The sequence below is a fragment of the Vanellus vanellus genome, assembly GCF_965231255.1.
Source record: "Vanellus vanellus genome assembly, chromosome: 1".
Classification (NCBI taxonomy): Eukaryota; Metazoa; Chordata; class Aves; order Charadriiformes; family Charadriidae; genus Vanellus; species Vanellus vanellus.
In genome coordinates, this window is record NC_138905.1 from 117,609,385 (window position 1) to 117,630,220 (window position 20,836).

Below are 20,836 nucleotides of genomic sequence, written 5' to 3' on the forward strand. Positions count from 1 at the left end.
TCCAGAGAAGGGCTACAAAGCTGGTGAAGGGTTTGGAGGACAAACCTTATGAGGAACGACTGAGGGATCTGGGGTTGTTTAGCCTGGAGAAGAGGAGGATGAGGGGAGACCTTATCACCCTCTACAACTACCTGAAAGGAGGTTTTAGAGATGGGAGCTGACCTTTTCTCCCTGGTGACAAGTGATAGGACAAGAGGAAACGGGTTCAAGTTATGTCAGGGCACGTTTAGATTGGATATTAGGAAGCATTTTTTCACTGAAAGGGTTATTAAACATCGGAATAGGCTGCCCAGAGAGGTGGTGGATTCACCATCCCTGGAGGTGTTTAAGAAAAGGGTAGATGAGGTGCTTAGGGACATGGTTTAGAAGTGGTGGTGTTTTTATCAGGGTAGGTTAATGGTTGGACTTGATGATCTTAAAGGTCCCTTCCAACCTCACTAATTCTATGATTCTATGATTCTATGAGTGCCTGGCTTTTTCCTTGCCACACTCCAGGTACCCCAGGTGCTGATTCGGAGTCTGCTCTCCTTTTGTAGAGAATGTAGCATGTACTTAATATTCTATTCACGCCTCTCTGCAGCTTTATGAATCTCAGTTTCTGGCTTTGATCCGGTTCCTGCAACATTAATTAATTTCAGGCCCTCTTGCTCCCTCTTTTTTTCAATATGCTATTTCTAATTCTTTCTCATTTCCTCAGGTTACCTATATCATTTCAAACAATTTTCCCCAAGAGCAGATTACTTGGCTGTTGTAACAATGTGTGATTGCATATGGGTCATCAGCTAATTGCATAGATGCGACATAGGGATCTGGCACACCTCTCTGGCACACAAGTCTACGACACTCAAAAATGGCATCGGCATTCGCCTCTCCAAACCACACACAGACTTGCAGGAGGAACTGCAGGAGGAAGTTTCCCTCTGTCTTCCTCCGTTTCATGCAGAGAGGGCTGGCTCATGGTAGCGCAGAGCTTTTAAGCCAAAGCAGCGGGGAGGATTTCAGATCAGGTGCGGTGAGGTGCACAGCGAGCTGGCGTACACGAGCCACTTGTCACCGCTTGTGTGCGTGCTCTTCTAGTTGTGTGCTGCTTTCTGCTTGATGGCCTGACTCTCTTCCTTGATTTCACTGCTTCACTGACTTCCTGAAGGTTTTGGATTAGTCTGGAAGTATTACAAGCTGAAAATAATCCTACCTTAAGTAGCAAACATTAACTTGCCACTGCTGTAGGAACTGCTGCATATACCATACCCTATTTTGATGCCATTTCCTTTCTGTGCCTTTCATTGTCATCCCTGAGAGACATGGAGCTCCACAAAATTTAACCACTCTAAGAATCCGTGTCAGACTTGCTGGCAACATATTCTAGTTGTTTAATTTCTACTTCCTTTCACTGTCATACCTTCATACTTTTTATTATCTTTTTTTTTTTTTGGGGGGGGGGGGAAGTCCCGTGGCATCAATTAGCTGGATTAATGGCTCTTTGAGTACCAGAAAGAGCTCGGTCTGGAAAAAAAGCTGACTAATGAGGAATATGACAGAGGTTTCTGAAGTTATGGATGATGTGGAGAAAGTAGAGATTGACTCTTCACAGTTTCCTCCGATGTAAAAAGTTGGTGGGTGTCAAGTGAAACTAGTGGGATCAAAATTCAGAATGAGCAAAAGCAGGTGGCACATCCCTGCCTGGGTACCAGACCTCTAAAACTCCTTGCCGAAGGATATCTGGATGCAAACAGCTTATCTGGATTCAAGGGCACACTGGACAGCCTCCCGGAGCCGAAGTCATTGGAGAGCTACTAAACACACAGGGTGGGATTCAGTTGCCTTTAATGTCACCTGAGGTGCCCCAGGATTACCCACCATACTCGCCACCATACTCCATATGCCTCTCTGGATGAGCAAAGCTCACCTGAAAGCACCTGTGTCCTCCCGCACCCCACACAGAGAGATGTCTTGGACCTCTTAGATGCCTGAAGCATTACTACTGACTACATGCAGGCAGCTGAATTGACCTTGAGATCTTCTGAAGTACCTTAAGATACTACACCATGAAACAGCACTATATGCCTGTGTTTAGGAGCTGGGAGCGTAGAGGTCAAAGCATCACAAATGTTTGCTCTATTCTTCTTCCCTAGATGTATGTCTGTGGGTGCTGTTTGAGGCAGGACACTGGAGGCGTCTGTAGGGGAGCCCCGAGGCATATCCTGCCCTCCACCGCCCCTTGCAGTCAGCCTTTCCCAAGAGATCCCTCCTCCAGAATAGCCACATTCTGAGTAGGGTGCTGAACTCAAACATCTGCTGGACTCTGGGAGGAGGGGGAGTAGTACCTTTAGCTCTGATGTGCCAAAACAGGGGGGTTTCTCATTTCAAATATTTCGCTGCGACTGGGAGAAGACGGGGGAGTAGAAAACATAATTTCATATACCCAAATGCAGTTGGGATAAATGTCTAGTGATGTTTTTGCAGCAAGGAGCCAAGGATTAGTGGCAAACAGGAACTTCTGCCCTTTACTGTGTTTAGTAGACCTGGGGCATCCCAGGAAATATACCTACATCTGCACCGAACATTTCTCACTGGGGGCGAGAGGATCTTCAGTTGTCCCACCTCCACAGTAAATCTGTGCTCCTGCCATTTCCTATGGAAGATTGTCACTAAGCTTTATCTCCTGGGAGTTTGTCTATTGGGTGTCATCGCAATATTTTTATTTTTTGATAGAAAAGTCAAGATACATTTTGCAGTTTGATCCTGACCGAAAAAAAAAAAACCCAACAACAAAACAACAAACAAACTGAAACTTATCCTGCGTGACTGGGTATGGAGGGGTGCAGAGAAGGAGTCACAGCATCACAGGATAATTCAGGTGGGAAGGTAGTAGACCCTCACTAAGGTCTCTGGTCCAACCTCCTGCCCCAATCAGGGACAGCTCCGGGATCAGACCAGGCTGCTCGGGGCTTTTTCTACTTGGTTCCTGAAGTCCCCAGGGATGGAACTGGCACGAGCTGTTCTCCTTCCAGGCCCACGGAGGCGTAATCCCCTGAGGTGGGGTGCAGTCAGCATCACCTGTAACGTCAGTGCTTGGAGGGGAACAGCCACAGAAACCACGGCTTTATTTTGAAGGTCACATAGAAAATACTTTATTGGCTACAATTATTCCCTAACTCATCATCATCCCTCCCCCCTCTTATTAAATTGATTGGAAACACAGATTTGAAAGGAGAAAGCAAACTCAATACCACAGCTGTACGTAAATGGACAAACAAATTGGTCATGGTTTCAGCTGGGATGGACTTAACTTTCTTGCTAGCAGCTGGTACGGGGCTATGTTTTGGATTTGGGATGAGAGCAGTGCTGATACTGCACTGATGTTTTTGGTTGTTGCTGAGCAGTCAAGGCCTTTTCTGCTCCTCACACTGCCCCACCAGCAGGTAGGCTGGGGCTGCACAAGAAGTTGGGAAGAGACACAGCCAGGACAGCTGACCCCAGCTGACCATATTCCATGCCATGTGATATCACAGTCAGCATATGAAGCTGGGGGAAGAAGGAAAGGGGGGACTTTCAGAAGTTTGTCTTCCCAAGTAACCATTACACGTGATGGAGCCCTGCTTTCCTGGGAATGGCTGAAAACCTGCCTGCCCATGGGAAGCAGTGAATCAATTCCTTGTTTTGCTTTGCTTGTGTGTCCAGCTTTTGCTCTACCTATTAAACTGTCTTTGTCTCAACCCATGAGCTTTTTCTCATTTTTACTCTTCTGATTCTCTCCCCCAACCCATCTGGGGGGAGCGAGTGAGCAGCTGCGTGGTCCCAGTTGCTGGCTGGGGTTAAACCACGACAAAATCCCTGCTGCCCAGGCAGTCTCTGTGACTTCTCTGATCACTTTATTACTCTGCCACAAGAAAGGATTTCTTACTACAGCTAATTACTTCTTTACATTAACAAAGAGGAAACATCATCCAGACTAATGGCTGAACGGCCTTCTGCAAACCTTTCCCTGGTACCACAGGCTTTCTGCGTGACCTTGTGTGTACTCCTCTACCTGCCTTCATTTGTCAGGCTTAAAATGGGAACAATTTACCCAGGCCCTAAGGCTGCTCTAAGATTTCATTATTGCAAAAACCTGCTCGAGCTCATGCCCACGTACAACCCAGAGCTACTATGTATTATTAACAGGATGTGGCCGAAGAAAAACGGAAACAGAGGAAGCAATTTTTCAAAGGCTTTCTTGCCCCTCATTTCCCCCCAGAATAAGGCAGAGCCGCAGCAAGCTCCCAAAAACGCTTGGGTTCATTCAGTAATATTGGATTGGATTCATTCAGTAACACTGACATGCTGACAGTCTTCTATCAACATGCATGGCAGGCCTGGTAATGGAAAGGCTTAAATAAGAGAAGTCTAGTGTTCAGCAGAAGTACTTCAGCAACTGCTGAGAATAAAATTAAAAGGAAAGGAAGGCCCTGGAGTGGGAACACGAGCTGTGGGAAGCACTCTTTGCCGTCTCCATTATTATCTGGCCACAATTAAAATAGCCACACACAGGGAGCGGGGTCACATTCTTGACATGTTATTTGCAGAGACAATAGCCTCCAAAATAAAGTATTTCCTGTGCTATCCTGAAGCCAGTGCAAGCAAAGCAGGTCTGCCAGAGCAGACAATAAAAAACAACTGACTGGTAAAACTAGAGTTAAGAAAAGCCCTTCCCGAACCTCAGTGCTACAGGGCGCCGTGTCCTCTCTACGCAGAAGACTGATGCTGTTCTACTACGGGCAAGACCAAAGGGCTGTGCAAAGCTCTTAGAATCATAGAATTGTTGAGGTTGAAAGGGACCTTGAAGGTCATCAAGTCCAACCATTAACCTAACCTGACAAAACCACTTCTAAACCATGTCCCCAAGTACCGCATCTACCCTTTTTTTAAACACCTCCAGGGATGGCGAATCCACCACCTCCCTGAGCAGCCTATTCCAATGTTTGATAATCCTTTCAGTGAAAAAAATTTTCCTAATATCCAATCTAAACCTCACCTGGCATAACTTGAACCCATTTTGTCTCATCCTATCACTTGTCACCAGGGAGAAGAGGTCAGCCCCCACCTCTCTACAACCTCCCTTCAGGTAGTTGTAGAGAGCGATAAGGTCTCCCCTCAGCCTCCTTTTCTCAGGCTAAACAACCCCAGTTCTCTCAGCTGTTCCTCATAAGACTTGTCCTCCAGACCCCTCACCAGCTTTGTAGCCCTTCTCTGGACACGCTCCAACACCTCAATGTCCTTCTTGTAGTAAGGGGTCCAAACCTGAACACAGTACTTGAGGTGGGGTCTCACCAGTGCCAAATACAGGGGGATGATCACTTCCCTAGTCCTGCTCACCACACTATTCCTCTTCTCGCAGCTCTGGCAAAAACACCTTGTTTCCTAATAAACCCGTTCCCCAGTGTCCACCAGCCCACCTTCTGGGGACAATCTGGCAGAATCCACGTGCATAACCCAACTGCCTGCACATCTGTAGTCCTGGTTCCCCTCAAGAAAAGCAGTGAGAGCGGTCTCAACCACAGGCCAGGGAAGCTCCTGCCCAGGCTGCACAAAACACCAACCCACAGTGTGCTCCTTATGTTTGGACTAAAACTCAGCACCTCAAGGGGAGAGGGTTTGGCCAAACAACTGGCCACGGTGAGACTGGAGAGCTCTTCCAATGTAACTGCAATTCTTCCGGAATTTGCTACTTCTTTCCCCTCTCTTTTTCAAATATGCACTTAAGGTTCCTTGTGACCAGCACAGAAAAAGAAACAGGCATGACTAGTTATGGACATAATAAGGGAAGTGTCAACTCCCACTTCTGTAAAACATGAGCTGAGCCGTACCTGAGGGCTCTTTCCTAAGCTACAGAGACTGGTAGGTGAGAACACAAGAACTACCCTATAGCATTACACTTTCCACCTTTCATACCTTCTGTGTAAGGCTTGATATGTGATAAATGAGCTACATAATATGAACTTTTAAAGCAAGGCATGATGTTACCGCAGTAGGACAAGCTCTTTAAGCAGCTTCATATATAACCTGAAAGCTGGACTCAGTTGCTGGAAACATTGCAGTAGCTAGTGAAACTAAACTGTGGAAGAAACGAACATGTGAACTCATCTAAAGAAAGGCTGTGGCATTTAAAATAGTTTATACTTGTTCACATTTGTTCTGTGCTGAGCAGACAAGCAAGCATTAGCACGCTTTGCACCCATGTTTTTGATGCAGTTTTGCGGATTTGGGGAACAGTTTTGCTAGTTACAGACCTGAACACGCCATTTTAAAGTTAGCGGTCCCACTAAAGGAAAGCTTCATTTTGTACCAAGGTGCATGTCTAATAGGCACGCTGTGGCCAAACACTTGTGTCTAGCATTTGATCTCCTGCCTGTCTCGTTTTCCATCCTCTAACAAGCAAGGCTCCAGGCTTGGACCTTCCATTGGGGAAATAAATAAAAAGGAGGTTTCAATAGGAGAGAAGGGAGGCCAACAAGCTTGCCCCAGCCTTTCATGCTGGACAGGCTGAAGCTCAGCACATGCTGGCCAAAGGAGCTGTTACTTACCCCTGAGCTCAGACCCCACCAAAAAGCGGAGCCAAGACAGGCTGAACCTGTTCTAAGGGATTATCTGCACACGATACAGGGCACACGCTAAGGGTGGAAACCTCACTATTAAGGAGGCTCCCTACAGGTTATTAAAGCCAGGAGAGTGATCCCAACAGCTCCATCTACTTTAGGACTTGCTTCCTCGCTTGCCTCTACTGATGAGAAAGGCACCTGTCGTGGAGCACACACGTACACATACCACTCTCTTGTATTTTTTTTTCCCAGTATTTTATTTCTGACAGGCATTTACAACGTTCCATTCATAGAACTAAAAACATAAAAATAGACCTTCTTTCAGCTTATAAAAGAAATATATAAGAACCTTTGACATAGACATGTCATGACATTATGTACAAGAACAAAGGTACCTTCCCAGTACCAGCCTTCCAGTTTTTCAGCGCTGACTGTATTCCGCTGGGTACAGCATAGGACAGCTAAAACCTCCGCTTCTCTAATACGCTGGGACACAACTGACAGGTAGATGATATAAAACAATGATGTGATAATACAAAGGGTATAGAAACCTTTCTAAAGCTTTTACGAAAAGAAATCAGAAGATAGCAAAAAGTTAATAGAGAAAGCTTTCATAAGATCAAGTATAGTGCACCAGAAACCAGAAAGGAGGGGGGCAAGGGAAGAATGCTAGCTGGGACACAAAGACAGTGATGGATTTTTGGGGGGAATAATTTTTGTTATGTTTTAAAATATAGTCAGAGTGGATTTTATAAAATATAATCCTAAAGCTATTATAAAATTTCAGGTTTTCAAAGTACCTACTAATGTATCAAACATCAATAGATACCAACAACAAAAAAGAAAATTTCATATAATCTTCCTTTTTTTCCTATAGGTGAAACTGAAATGGGAAAAGCTATATAAATCCTAAAAAAAAAAAAAAAGTGCTATTTTGTGTTTTGTATTTGGAAGTCTACTTAAAAACCACAAGATTTTAGTCACATTTTACCCTGTTTTAGATGTTTAAATAAAAGATTTAAAATGTTAAAGAGGTTTGCTTGTGTAGAACTTGTTCATACTCTATTGCAGTGGAAAAGCTTTTATATAGGAATTAAAATACACTAGTTTCACCCACAGTAGGAGAGTGGATGAGGTCAGTTTTTTGGCCATGAATTCCCTGTCCCCTAAGCCCAAACTCTGCCAGAGAGCGGACCAAACGGATCTGTGATGTTGTTACACTGGCTCCAGCGAGGTTACACCATGGATCGGTTTGGTCCACTACAATTCAGTCTTGTCATTTTATTTTATTCTTTTTATTATCTAACTAAACTCCAGTCTCAAACATATACAATAATCCTTTTCCTGAAGAAAGTTATACCTAAATAAGAGTTTCCAGTTCATATTTTAATATAAAACCACCATTCCTAACCCTCTGCAAAAAGCTAGCCTCGTATCCTAGACGTGGAGCTACGCTAACGCTGTAAAACTCTTATCCCTTTGTGCCCCTGCATCTCAGGTAAAATACAAAAAAATATTTCTTCAAGTGTTAAATTTGGATCTCTTAAGAGAGTTTGGCATCTTTATAATATTATGTAAAACTAGAGCTTCCAACATTTGACATTAAATTAGACCAGCCACAGACCAAGAGGACGTAACACAACATAAATCCCAAACCTTTCCTCACACATTCCTAAAATACATGTATATTCTCTTACATTTAAAGAGGGAAAAGTAATAAGAATACTGCAACTGTACATGTTAAAAAGGCAGTTTCCTCATTAAGGAGATGAGCCTACGACTGACGTTTTACGGCTATAAAACCCTCTGTTTGTTGTGCTATTGTTTAAGCTAGTTCACTGCACGTAGGTTAAGACATCCAGAGTAATTTGTTTTCCAGTGATGATATTCTCCCCGTACTTAATTTCAGCCCCTGATTATTTTAGAATAAATAAAATAGTGTGAAAGCCCTTGGTAACGTAAGACAGGACCTTAAGCTTATTCCGTTCCAGGTTTTGAGCGTTTTACAGTTGCCTAAAGTGTGGCTGCATGGCTTCGGACCAATTCAGCTGCCGAAATGGTGTGTGCAAGTGTGCAATCTATCGGGATCAGCGCTCCGCAGTGTGCGGGAGCGGAAGGGAGGGATGGAGGGAGGGACGGGGAGACCTACGCATCCAGGCAGGGAAGGGGAGCGATTTAGAGCTCCGTGTTCAGTTTCCTGCTGGGGACAAAGTCTTCACGCCTAACCCAGATGACCTCCTCGCCGTGGCCCTCCACGTCACCGTTGATGCCGGACAAGGCCGCCTGCTTCTTCAGCTGGGTCATCCTGGAAGCATGCGTGTCCATGGTCGGGCGCGGGCGGTCTCCCCGGCACGACTGGCTGCTCGTGATGGAGGCCGCCTGCAGCCGCTCCCGAAGGTCTCGGTCGGCCACGGCACCTCTCATGGCCTCGCAGTACTCATCGTCATCGCTGAGGATGTCTGTTTCCTTGATGTCCTCCTGCTCCTCATACTGAGCAAGGTCAAACTGTTCCTCTACCCAGCGGTCAGTGTCCCCACTGTGCGTGGGCTGCTGGGGCTCTTTTTCGGGGCTGCTTGTGTAGACGGCATCTGAGTCAATGGTAAACCTGTTTCGGGCCAGCCGCCGCCTCCTCCTCCCAAGAGACTTGCTTGGGGCTGACACTGCGCACACACAAAGATAAAACCCCACAGGCTTTTTACACACGGTACAACTCTCTTTAAAAAGTTAGTCTTCCAGGGGCCCTTTATTTAACACTGCTAGGCACAAAGCAGGCAGACTCCCACGAATGACCTAGTCATTCGGCATCCTCCCTGCGGGCAAGTCACACTTCACTCAGCTCCTCAGCACAGGTCTCTCTCCAGCTGAAAAGGGAGTTTCTGCTACTCAGATCCACAGTTGGGATAATGGCCCACAATTACTGTTCCTCCTAAGCGGTAGGCAGGCAGCCAGCCAGCACAAAGTGCATCTGTTCAGCTCAGCTTCTCACACGCAGTGCCCTGCTGTCAGCACACCGTGAAAACCAACTAGCCTTACGCCTCAGTACGGGAAATTGCTTTGTTTCGGGTAAAAGCAGCACTATAGGTTTCCAAGTAGCTACCCCAGTGCTGAAGATGCTGAAATTGTTGCATTATTTATGGGGAAGTAAGTTCCCTCTCCAGGCCCGACTACTCCCTTCCCTGCTCCCTCCCTACTGGGGGCCAAAAAAAACCCAAAAACCCAAACATAAAACCCCCAAACCAGAAAAACTTCCGGAAGTTCCTTACTCAGTATCACCTGGTCTACTAGCTTTTGCAACTGGCCCAATTAGCAAATTCACATCTTCGGTGTTGGAACATCTTCATAAGAGGCTTGTGAGGCAAAGCAGGGGACGAATCCTGCAGCTGAAGGACCTGCAGGCATTCCAGTGCTTTACGTGCACACACACGTAGCTCCATGGCAAGCAGGTGAACTCCGAGGTTAGAGTTTGTCCCTCTCCACTAAACAGCACCTTAGCATTTTCAGAATGCATTTATTAAAATCTAGCTTAGGGGCGGGGTTACATTTTAATATCCCTGAGCCTTGAAACATGCATTAAGTACAACAGCTCAGCAGTTGCAAATTTTCACTCTAGTGAGAGGTCTGGACTCTGAGAGGAGATTTTAATCTCCGCAGAATTCATCAGGCGAATGCACCAAGGAGCCAAACTGAAAAAAAAGTTTGGCATCTACAGCAGAACAGCCCCACAGGCTGACTGAAGAAGCACTGTGGTAAAACAGTTGCATTTTGGCCCTCCTTTGGCTCTTCTTCCTTACAATTTTAAGTGTCTCTGAGGCAGATGGCTAACAACACCCCGAGTGAGAAGCCATGCTGCGAATGTTATTGGTCTGGCCTGCCCGTTACAGAAGAGGAACAGAAAGGCTGGTTGTCTACATTGCTGGATCTAATGAGCAGAAAAAAAACCCCAACAAACAAACAACAGACCAGAACAAAACACGCAGCGGTGCCGTGTACTTTTCAGTTGGAAGCAAATGTTTCTTCCCTCCATCATCATCTAGTGTTCTGAAAATGAAAACCTGCTTTTCTCTGGGATTTTCTCATTGCTTTTGCCTGAAGTCAACTGAAAAGGAAAATCCATGGTTTAGGAGAGGCCATTACAAAAGTAATAGTACCGAGTGCATGCCTCTCAAAATGTGAGAAGTAGAAGCACGTGCCCTTTAGCAATAGAGCTGAAAAGGCTAAAACGGAGGACTGTCATGGTTTAGGCCAAATTGGCTACCGGGGATGTACAAAGCTATCTCTTCAAACCAAGCCACTCACTCAGGGAAGATGATTTCTCTTGTGCATTTTAATTTAAAAGTGCTTGAGTTAGCTCAAGTTTCTGTACATGCTTTTAAGAAATATGCAGCGGGCTTCTGCTTTGTTCAGCTGAAACCCATTTCCAGATTAAAGTGCACAGCCAATCGGTATTGACAGGAATCCCATTTCTTCCTTCCATGCCAGAAGGACCGCTCTGAAGCCGAGCCTTGAGTGCAAAGCAAGGTAAATAGAGGCAATTTAAGGCTCTCAAGAAGGTGAAGCATGGAAAACCAGCAGTTTTTACATACACAGGAGAGAACGCTAATCCTAATATACAAGTAACAGACACCACCACATGTCCTACAACGGTGCTGGGGTTACTGGGATCTTGAAAGTCTGTAGCCCTACAGTACCTGCCCTGTTCATGGCTGGCCTTGCACCTTTTAGAGCACACAATCTTTTTCCACCAAAAGGAACATATTGCTGGGATGAGGGCAAACTTTCAGTTTTAAGAAGCTGTCTTCTGTGTTTATCCCGCAGAATTGAGTGCACTGCCTTCAGAAAGTCCTTCCTGTGTTCTGGTGAACTGAAAAATAGGAGAGAATACAAAGGGCAGCGTTATTTACAGCTAAATGCTTGCTTTAAATGAGACAAGTAATGACCAGTTCTGTAATTTAAGACAGTGCAAACTGACTGGCATGCACTTCCCCCAGAGAAGACTGAATTTAATACAGTATTTTCAAAGCAAAGCTAAATCTATAATCATTGCAACGCACGTCCAAGGAAACAAATGCACCGTTCATTAACAAAACATTTAGCTATTCACCCCTCTTGAGGCTTCCTTTTCCTCCAATACCAACCATGCACTTCACTTTGTCCGATAAACATCAAGTTGACCCATGGCAGCTAATTAAATCTCAGTTTGTCTCCTGTAAACGCGCACTAAGCAGAAGTCCTGCAACTCTCTACTGCTACATAGTAGGAATTGGCTTGGTATCAGCTCCGTTGGACTCTGGTGAACATGTGTACCAAGTTCTTATTTGAACTCTAAAACACATCTGAGCAACCATCAAAATGAAGATGGACAAGGTTTACTTAAGGAAAAGGCAATGCCCTAAGAATACAGGTTGGAACTTGGTTGCATGAAAGCTACCAGCTGAACAAGACACATGAGCAGCTACCTGACATAAAGATCCAATGCTGGAGTTTACTTGGATATAAATTTGTGAAAGGAAAACTGTAATAAGGATATTCCCATAAAGGCACAAAGCTGATCAAATATATGCCTTTATTTAATACATTTTACAAAATTCTGCCTGCCGGAAGTAAGGTTTTCACACCCTCTCCCCACTTCCCCTACTGGCTGTTCCCAGATTGCCTTAAAGGAAAGGCACAGGCAAGCTGGGATCCAGAGATGTGGCTGCCATTGAAGAGATGGAAACACACTTACCTACAGCAAAGGTGAAACGTTCTTTCTGGCCTGCCTTCAGACTCAGATTTAACATGGACAATCTCACATACAGAATTGGTCTCTGCATCTAAAGTGAAAAGCAAGCAGCGCTTCATTCAACAGTTTTTCATATTTAACCCCAATTACAGTATTTATTCCATAATCCTGAAAAAATGGTTGAAGACCAACCAGGACAACCGATAATACACTGCAAATAACATTAACTCATGGCTGAAATGAAGCAGTGGTTGAGCGACTAATGAAACAACAAGACACTTAAAAATTTCCAAAAGCTAGTAGTATTTTATATGCTCTCACTCCCATAAAAAATACGAAACCTCCCCCCCCCAGCTTTTCAGGTACTCCACAGAGTAATGTCACATTTTACAGCTATCTCCTTTGTTCTTTCCACTTACAAATTAGAAAGGGAGCAAATAGTTTAAAATTTTGAAATTTAATATAATAAGCTTCACCTGAAGCCATCAATGACAAGAACAAAAATTGACTAGCCCTGTTGTCTCACAGCTGCAAGATTTCCTTCTAGTCTCCAGAAGAGGAACAGAGGGACCCAGAGTCAACAATAACTTTGTCTTGTTTTTCCAGGACCCTGACTGGTTTCAGAAAAGTACTGACAAGCTGTAGATACACAACTGGAGCTTCTTCCCCTTTGTTTCCCTCTGGGGTTATTATGGATGTTAGGGTTGTGGCTCCCTTGCTCAGGCCCCAGAAGCTGCATACACATGTGAACACCCCCAGACCAAACATTAAGAACCCTGCCAAATTCATGCAGTGGGAACATTACCTGCACTTGCCAACGCTCGAACCTGCAGTGCTTCTAAAGGTATCATGTGGCGAAAGCGGAACGGATCCCAGTCTTCATAAATTGAAGCTCTATGTGATCCACCCTGGAAGAATTTCAAAATTCCGTTAGGAAATGAGACACCTTGGGATAGTCAGACAAGATAGTCTCCTTTTGCTTTGCACTGAGAATACCCAGCTAGAGACATACTGCAATTCCTATTCTCTCATTACAACACGTTAGTAACCAGCATCACTGATGTGCCTATCTATGAAGGTTTTGCTAAATTCTAGACAAAAGCAACCATTAGACCAATCAGCTCTTATCAAAACCTTCAAAAGTCATTCGAGACCAATGCTGCATTCTCTCTTCCAAGTGCATGTACACTGACAAACATGCATAAGTTTTGCCTTAGTCACTCCTAAGTTATTTTGTGGCCAGCTGACTTTAGAAAACAACCATACGAGCATTTCAAATCACATTTTGGTTTATGCCATACGTGGGAATCAAAAAGTTTTCTGTAATACTATAAACTGTGTTCCCTATTGTAGCAAGGCATGTGTTTACTGTCAAGCTTAGCTTTAACTTTTAATCCCAAACTCCAGTAGGATCGCCTGATATATCCTGTAGGCACACCTAATTTAGCTAGCAGCAGTCAGCACTTGCTCAGTGGCATGCAACAACCAGAACTGAAGTGAAGGCATTGCATTTCACTAAGAAATTTGACAGACATCAGCTCTCATATTTGATTCATACACATAGATCAAAGACCCAAACACAAGGGAGACGTTCAAGGTGACGCCTTTTTTCATGGAAGTCCACTCCACAGCATGGAATGGATGTGGCAGGCCACAGGAATGACTAGTCCAGCAGAGAGCAAAGGATAAACTAAATGACAGCTTGCAGAGCACTGTACCCAGGCTGAACAGCAGGACACTCAGCATTAGCCAAAAACCTCAGTTGTGTGGCAGAGAACAAGAATCACATATGCAAAAGCACACTCTAGCACCACAGCTTTATGGAAAGCAAATCTTGATTGTAGCACCACAAATGCACACAGCATCACCAAAATAGTCCAAGCAACTTACAAGTTTCTTCTTCTGTTTGGAACCATCTTTGTATACAAGGACCACAGCAGTTTTGAACACTAGAGGAGAAAGTTAGAAACAAAAAACATGTAAGTCAATAAGGCCGGGAATGGGTCTCCTCTACGTCCAAGCACAGAGACCTTTCAACTCCTCAGACATCCCTCACCTGAGTCCGGGAGGGAAGGCAGGAGTAAACCTACCATCCCTCTTTCATATTTTTCCCCCAAAAAACCAAGCTCAACCACTTTTACTAGACAAAACCAGGTTACTTCAAAGTCACTTGAAATTAAGAGTTTAAGCTACCAGTTATTGGAACAAGTATTCAAGCAGCATCAGTTCTATACAAAAATTTAGCCAGGGGGATTAAAGTTTTCTAAGTTCACCTCAGACAAATGAGCAGCATCCAGCTACATGCAGCCAGTCAAGCAGGTGAGACTGCGCTTGGCCAGAACTTGAACCCCTCCCAGGTGGGACAGTGGCCTACGTGGAATTAAAAAGTGAGCACCACTGGCAGGCAGAGGTGTAATCCAATTCCTCTTTTCCATCCACATGGAGCTGGAATTTGTCTTTGAAGACTCCAGTTTTCCTTGTGATTTCTTTCTTCAAGGCCTCAAACACACCCTTTGTTTTAGGATTGAATTGCATGGACATTTAATTGTGGATATTTTATGAAACCAATTTAAAGCTTTTTGGAGTAATTAAGAGTTGCCGCACATTCCTAGCAGCTTTCATGAGGGCCCTCATTAAGAGTAGGACCAGGTGCTTTCCCAGCTTAGAGGAAAGCAGTCAGTTTTTATATGCTTTTCCAGAGCAAAGCTGAAAGAGTATTCTTTTGTTATCTGTTTGGTACAAAACAAAGACAAAAATAAAAATCACCGGCTTCCTAACCAGCATCGCTTTCTGGAAACAACGAGGAAAAAGTCTGTCGAGTGTAAAGAAATTTAGGAACAAATAAAGAAAACCTAGCATACTCTGCATTACTTGATATAATTCTGAAAGTAAAAGAGAATTATTTAGCCAATATAAGCAATCACGTACCTTTCCAAGGGACCATACTCCACTGCAGTGGAAAGGCCTTGAGATTTATGCCAAGAGCAGTTTCAATTTCTAGTTTGGCCACCCAAGATAGACTACTCGGAGGCAGGCAGACCACTACAAAGCAACTCACTGAGAGTCCTGGCTTAGCTTTTAAGCCCTTTTAAAAGCTTAGATATACTTGTTGTGGCAAAAGGCACGGTAAAAAAAGGCAAAGCCTCTTCAAGCCCCCAACCCCATCCTACAGGATATGAAAGAGTTACTTGGCATTGATCAGACTACCGAACTATATCGTTTCAGAGACAAATACCTTTCTATGTAGCTCTCAATTCATAGCCTTGGATACAGGTTTCAGAAACTCTTGCACTATTACAACAGTCATCTCCAAATTCTTCACAAGATTTAGATCAACACAGAACAGAATTTGACCGTTGCAGCAAAGAGATAAATACAGTTTTAGGTTCCAGCCAATCTTGCAGAAGGCAACGCTTAACTACCTTCAAGAAATATCTGCTAAGGCACAGTTCACAGTCTTTGAGGCATGTGAAATAAAATTATTAGGATACAAACCAAATGCTGCCAGCTCAGGTTCCTTCTTCCACTTCCCCAGTGAAGCAGGAGGATTCAGCCATATCACTGTATTATGCAAGAGCAAGTCCCCCATCGAAAGGTCTGCAACCTGCCAATACAAACACACGCACAAAGACACAATGTGTAATCAGCTCAAGAAAGCTTACTTGAATTTTCAGTTCAAGACAACTTGCTTGAACTTTATTCTTAAACAAACACACACACCCCCCACAAGCAAACTTTTGGAATATTTAATCAGATGACTGCAAGTGTGTGCAAACAGACTGTGACAGCTGGCCATAGATGCTTGTAAATCCTTAATCGGTGAGCATAAATTCAGAGAAGTCAAACTCAGAGTCCAGCTCTCATAATTTGGTGGGAAGTGAAGGCAAAACCCAGATGTTTCCCTTGGTTTTTTTGCTCCTTTGTCTATCTTTCTCCCAACCAGTTTCTTTCTATTTTGTTTGAACATTAAAGCATAGCCCCATCACACACACAACACAGTTTGGGGTAAAGTTTAGAGACCACATCACGTGAAGCAAAGCACTTCCTCCCCACAGTTGCTATGGCTCTTGATTTCACCCAAAGGCTCACCTGTGAAAACCACATTGCTGGAAACAGACTAATAAAGGAGCTCATAACAACTGTTGTGAAATGCCTACTAATATTGCAGCAACAGGAACTTTGACTTATGGTCTCCCAGAGTGACAAAATTGAGGGCTATCCCCATTCTAGGGGCCATGATATCCCATTCTTCCACCCTCCTTTCAGTGAAGTCTGACTTTTGCCAAAGGACAGCATGGATACCATCAGTACAACCACCTGAGGTCTCCCTGATAACAAGAGCAACGCTAAGATATGTGTTTACCATCTCCTCTCCCAGATTAACACCGAACCACATTTGCTCTCCCAACAGATGTCCTGACACACTCTCTCCACTGTTGCTTGCCAGCACCAACCATAGTCTCTGCCCTCTACCCACCACCTGGATCCTCCCTCCCCGCTGCTATCCAGCTCTCACACCCAAAGCTTCCTCAGCACTACTCAATCACAGACCTCCTTTGCCTTGTAACCCAATGCCTCTTATGTTTGTTCTTCATCCTGGCTGTTGGCAAAACCCCATTACTATTGCTTCATACAGTCACATGTCTCTCCAGCCTTCATCCGCATCACTGCTCCCATTGGCCCAAAGGTTCCACCTCTTCTTTGAGTCCCCCTTGACCTTACTCCATTCCCCCCTTACTGCCCACCACTCTCCTCCACTGTGCTGCTGGACTGCAGACCCACATTTTATTGGTAAACAGGGAGTCCAGGTCTCAGTCTGAAACTTCAAGATACCTTCTATAGGTTTCTGAGACAGTCAGCCACAACTGAGCCATGCTGGATCTTCACTTGTTTGCATATGCATCATACGAGACATCTAGACCAAAGCCCAAGGCAATCTTTTCTATCAAGCCCACTAACACACTTTCTAAAGGAGAAATAGCAGTTTCTCACACATCACACCTCACATTTTGATCTCTTTAAAGTGATTAAAGAGCGAAGTACAGACTTGCCTCAGCACGCCAGTTCACTCACACTGGTGGGGCAAGGTTATTTATGTGGAACAAGGAGAGCCAAGACATGGACCTCAAAATAGTGACCTGCAGGTTGGGATGTGATTTTGACCCAAGCACAACACTGAAGGTAGATTAACCCACTACTTCTTTACATTGGTCCCACTCACTGAACCATAAATGGAAAAAGTTTTTGAATTGTACTGGGATTTATCTCTTTGCACCAAGATCCACTTAAATGACACAGCACGAAAGGTAAATATTTGATACAATTTAACATTCACGTTACAGGCGCTAAAATAACAGCCTTTTTCTCTTAAATTTTATCATTTGTTACCTCTTTTTTCTCCCCTGTTTGTTCCGCTATAAGTTGGTCAAACACTGCCCCGTATTCTTCATGGATTTTCTGCATTTCATTAATGTGGCTGGCAACTTTGTTCATTGTTTTTATGGCCACTACAAGAAAGACAGAGAGACAGGGGAAGAGACAAAAGGTATTTTTAAGCCTCTGAGAGGAAGGGGGAGGAGAAGCGTTCCAGATCAGAGGTTAAACAGGGAAGAGCAACGTAGTTTATCTCCTTACCATCAAGGTGATAGTGTTCTTCACTGTCTACATCAGTCAGAGCAAAGAGCTCCTTCAGCAGGAGAGGGTATTTCAGTATCCGCTGGATGGGTTTGATGAGGTAAGACTCCAGTGTGGAGGAGTGCTGCCGTCGGGGATTCTGAGCATCCAGAAATGCCTTGAAAGCAGTGTCTGTCTTGGCTGGAAGATTAAAATGAAGCAATTGGATAAATCAAAAATCGTAACAGCTGCCCTGATAAAGTGACTTTTCCAGCTTTAAATTCATTTATCCAGAGGCATTTTGCAAGAAAGTGCAGATTTATCAGGTCCACAGTTTTAGATTTATGCACTTCAGGTTCTGAGTTACTGACACTTTGCCACAGATATGCTATTTATGATTTAACATCAGGAACCCACCTACCGTACCAATACATGCAGTTTTTAATTTCACTATCTACAGTATTTCTGGATTTGCAACTATTCTAGACCCACATAAATTGTTTTCATCGTCTGTTTCCTTTAAGAAAAGGCTCAAACTGGATATTTGTAAGAAGTCACTACTTGTGAGTCTCATCTGACAGGTACACCTATAATATTGGTGAGTCTAGTTACTGTTACCTCATTAAACCTTAAAATGCAGTACTGCACAACAACAAGAAAAATCAAGCACTAGTAAGGAGGCAGGAAGCAGTAAACTTATGATGGTACACCATATTTTGGGAGCTCAGGCAGACTGGACACCTGATTGCTGTCATCTTTTCTGCCTGACTGCTACTGAATTTATAAAAATACTATTTTCTCTATTGCTCCCTCTACTAGAACATAAATTTGTACCTGGAGGTAAGTATGGAGAAGGTGGCATTTTTAGACATACAAGTTATTCGGTGCAGGAACAATTCCACACAATTGCTTTATTAGAGCCATGTCCCCTGACAAGGTTGGGTGGAGTTTTTGCAGTTACCCGATTTCAATAAAATAACTTCAGTTTCAACTCCAAAAGCTACCTGCACCTCAGCCGAGGACACCAAATTACACTTGAAATACACTCCCAGGCTTTTTAAGAGATTGGAATAAAATGTTAAGTTCTGTTTGTGCAATAATTCAAGCACAACTAATTCTCATTTATAAATAGGGTCAGCAATGAAAAAGTAAAACAAAACAACCAGATCCACCTAGTCTATGGCCTTAACATTCAGGTCTAACAAAACAACACCAAAAGAGAGCATGGATGTGACTAGCAATAAGTCATTTATTCATGTATTCCAAGTATTCTTTGCAGCACGGTAAATAAGAGTTTACAAGTAGAAATAAAAAAAAAAATGTGCACAAAAAAAAAAAAAAACAAACCACCCCACCACAAAAAAAACCACCCCAAAACCCCAAACTATTGTCAGGCATCCAGATGTACTTTGAAAAATAAGAGCTCCTCCCGTAATGGCATTGGTCCTACAACTGGAACCATTTGTTTATTTAACGTCTTGGCTAAAAATGAATTGCATGAAGCACTGCTAACTCTGAGAGATTAACACTTTCGCAGGGGAAAAAAAACATGACTCCATTGCAAGGCGGCCCATGGGCATTTATAAGCCAGACCACAGTTCATTTACCTCCATCTCAGCAAGCCAAGCTCTGCTAGGAATTTGTACATGGAAACTTCTCAGGCAAATTGGAACAAAGGTGAGAGGAGGAAGAGAGGGGAGAGCACAGTGAAGTTAAAATATTTAGACAGCTCCCATAAAACATTCTCCCAGGCTGATCCTTTCCTACTGGCTGTCAGCATTCTACCACATTGGCCAGAGCTTCAGTGGGATTGCAACTAGCAAGGATTCATGGCACAAACTCTAGGAGGATCCAGAGGTCATTACAAGCATCACCACTCTCAGTTCCAAAGTATAGCAATCCATTAGCACATGCCACATCACCCATTTATGAAAACCTTCCACTCCCCACATGACTGAAAAGAAACTGAACATGTCAGGGGAGAATAAATTAAGTGTGTGGGGAAAGACTACATGCAAGGTTAACGACCTCTTGTAATGAGCTACTCGGGTATCATTACATTGATGGTGGTCCAAAAACGCCCATGGCACTGAGCGCTCTGCGAGTCTCTCAGGCCAGGTGGGCTTACTTCCCTACTGCGAAAGCTCCTGGAGAGCAATAAGGCACACGTATGCCTTCATTCCTCCACCACAACTTGCCCTGCATGGTTTGGGGTGAAGTGGCCACCTCTCATCATTCACAAGGACAAGTTGTGCCAGCCCAAACCAATGTGTCACCGTGACATCTCACCCTCTGCACACCTAGGTCTGTTTGTCCAGCACACGGCTCTTACCTTTCACTAGTACTTTGGGGACTTTTGTGTGGCTGGCACAGAAGGCACTGTACAGCTTGAACCGGTCGGCGTAGTAAAGAAAGGAACCACCCAAGGAAAATAACACTTTCTAGGATTTAAAAATAAAAAAAAATGTGTTAGGAAAAAACGCACATGAAAACCAGTTAGTTATTTCCCCTTCTGCCAGGTCACCTGAAGTTTCCATTTAGCTTATGGATGACAGGACACTGCATTTTTAGAGTGTTTTCACACCATCTAGCAAAAAACAGACCCTTGGTGGCTGGATTCAAGCTATGTGATTAACATCATTAGCCAAGTTCCAGTCAGGATGATCTGGAGACACAACTGACTATACAGGGAGCTAGGTTCACAGCTCCAGGACTGTATTTACATGCCTGAGCTTAAAACCTTACTGATCTAAGTAATGACCGGAGGTCTTAAAGCTCAGAGCACACGGTGGTGACAGAGGCTTCCTCCACTAAAAAAAGTATCTCTGTGCTCTCTGTTAAGGGCACATTTCCTACAAAACAAAAGCTGTGTCCTCATTACGCAAGGGCACTGTTCATGATTCCTGCTTGTTTTAAACAAGCA

General features: G+C 44.0%; 1 protein-coding gene across 4 annotated transcripts in view; it reads right to left on the bottom strand.

Annotated features, from left to right (window-relative positions):
• Positions 1-8,606: 8,606 nt before the first annotated feature.
• TIAM1 (TIAM Rac1 associated GEF 1) overlaps positions 8,607-20,836 on the bottom strand; it is a gene marked incomplete at its 5' end in the record, with an annotated part of 83,064 nt that continues 70,834 nt past the window's right edge. For all 4 annotated transcript variants that reach the window (XM_082491480.1, XM_082491479.1, XM_082491478.1 and 1 more), the window contains 9 exons: positions 8,607-9,238; positions 11,267-11,439; positions 12,304-12,391; positions 13,106-13,208; positions 14,191-14,249; positions 15,796-15,904; positions 17,689-17,807; positions 17,935-18,114; positions 20,246-20,354. In XM_082491480.1, coding sequence (XP_082347606.1) covers positions 8,754-9,238; positions 11,267-11,439; positions 12,304-12,391; positions 13,106-13,208; positions 14,191-14,249; positions 15,796-15,904; positions 17,689-17,807; positions 17,935-18,114; positions 20,246-20,354 — 1,425 coding nt within the window. In that variant the 3' untranslated portion in view covers positions 8,607-8,753. The remainder of the gene's footprint in view (positions 9,239-11,266; positions 11,440-12,303; positions 12,392-13,105; positions 13,209-14,190; positions 14,250-15,795; positions 15,905-17,688; positions 17,808-17,934; positions 18,115-20,245; positions 20,355-20,836) is intronic.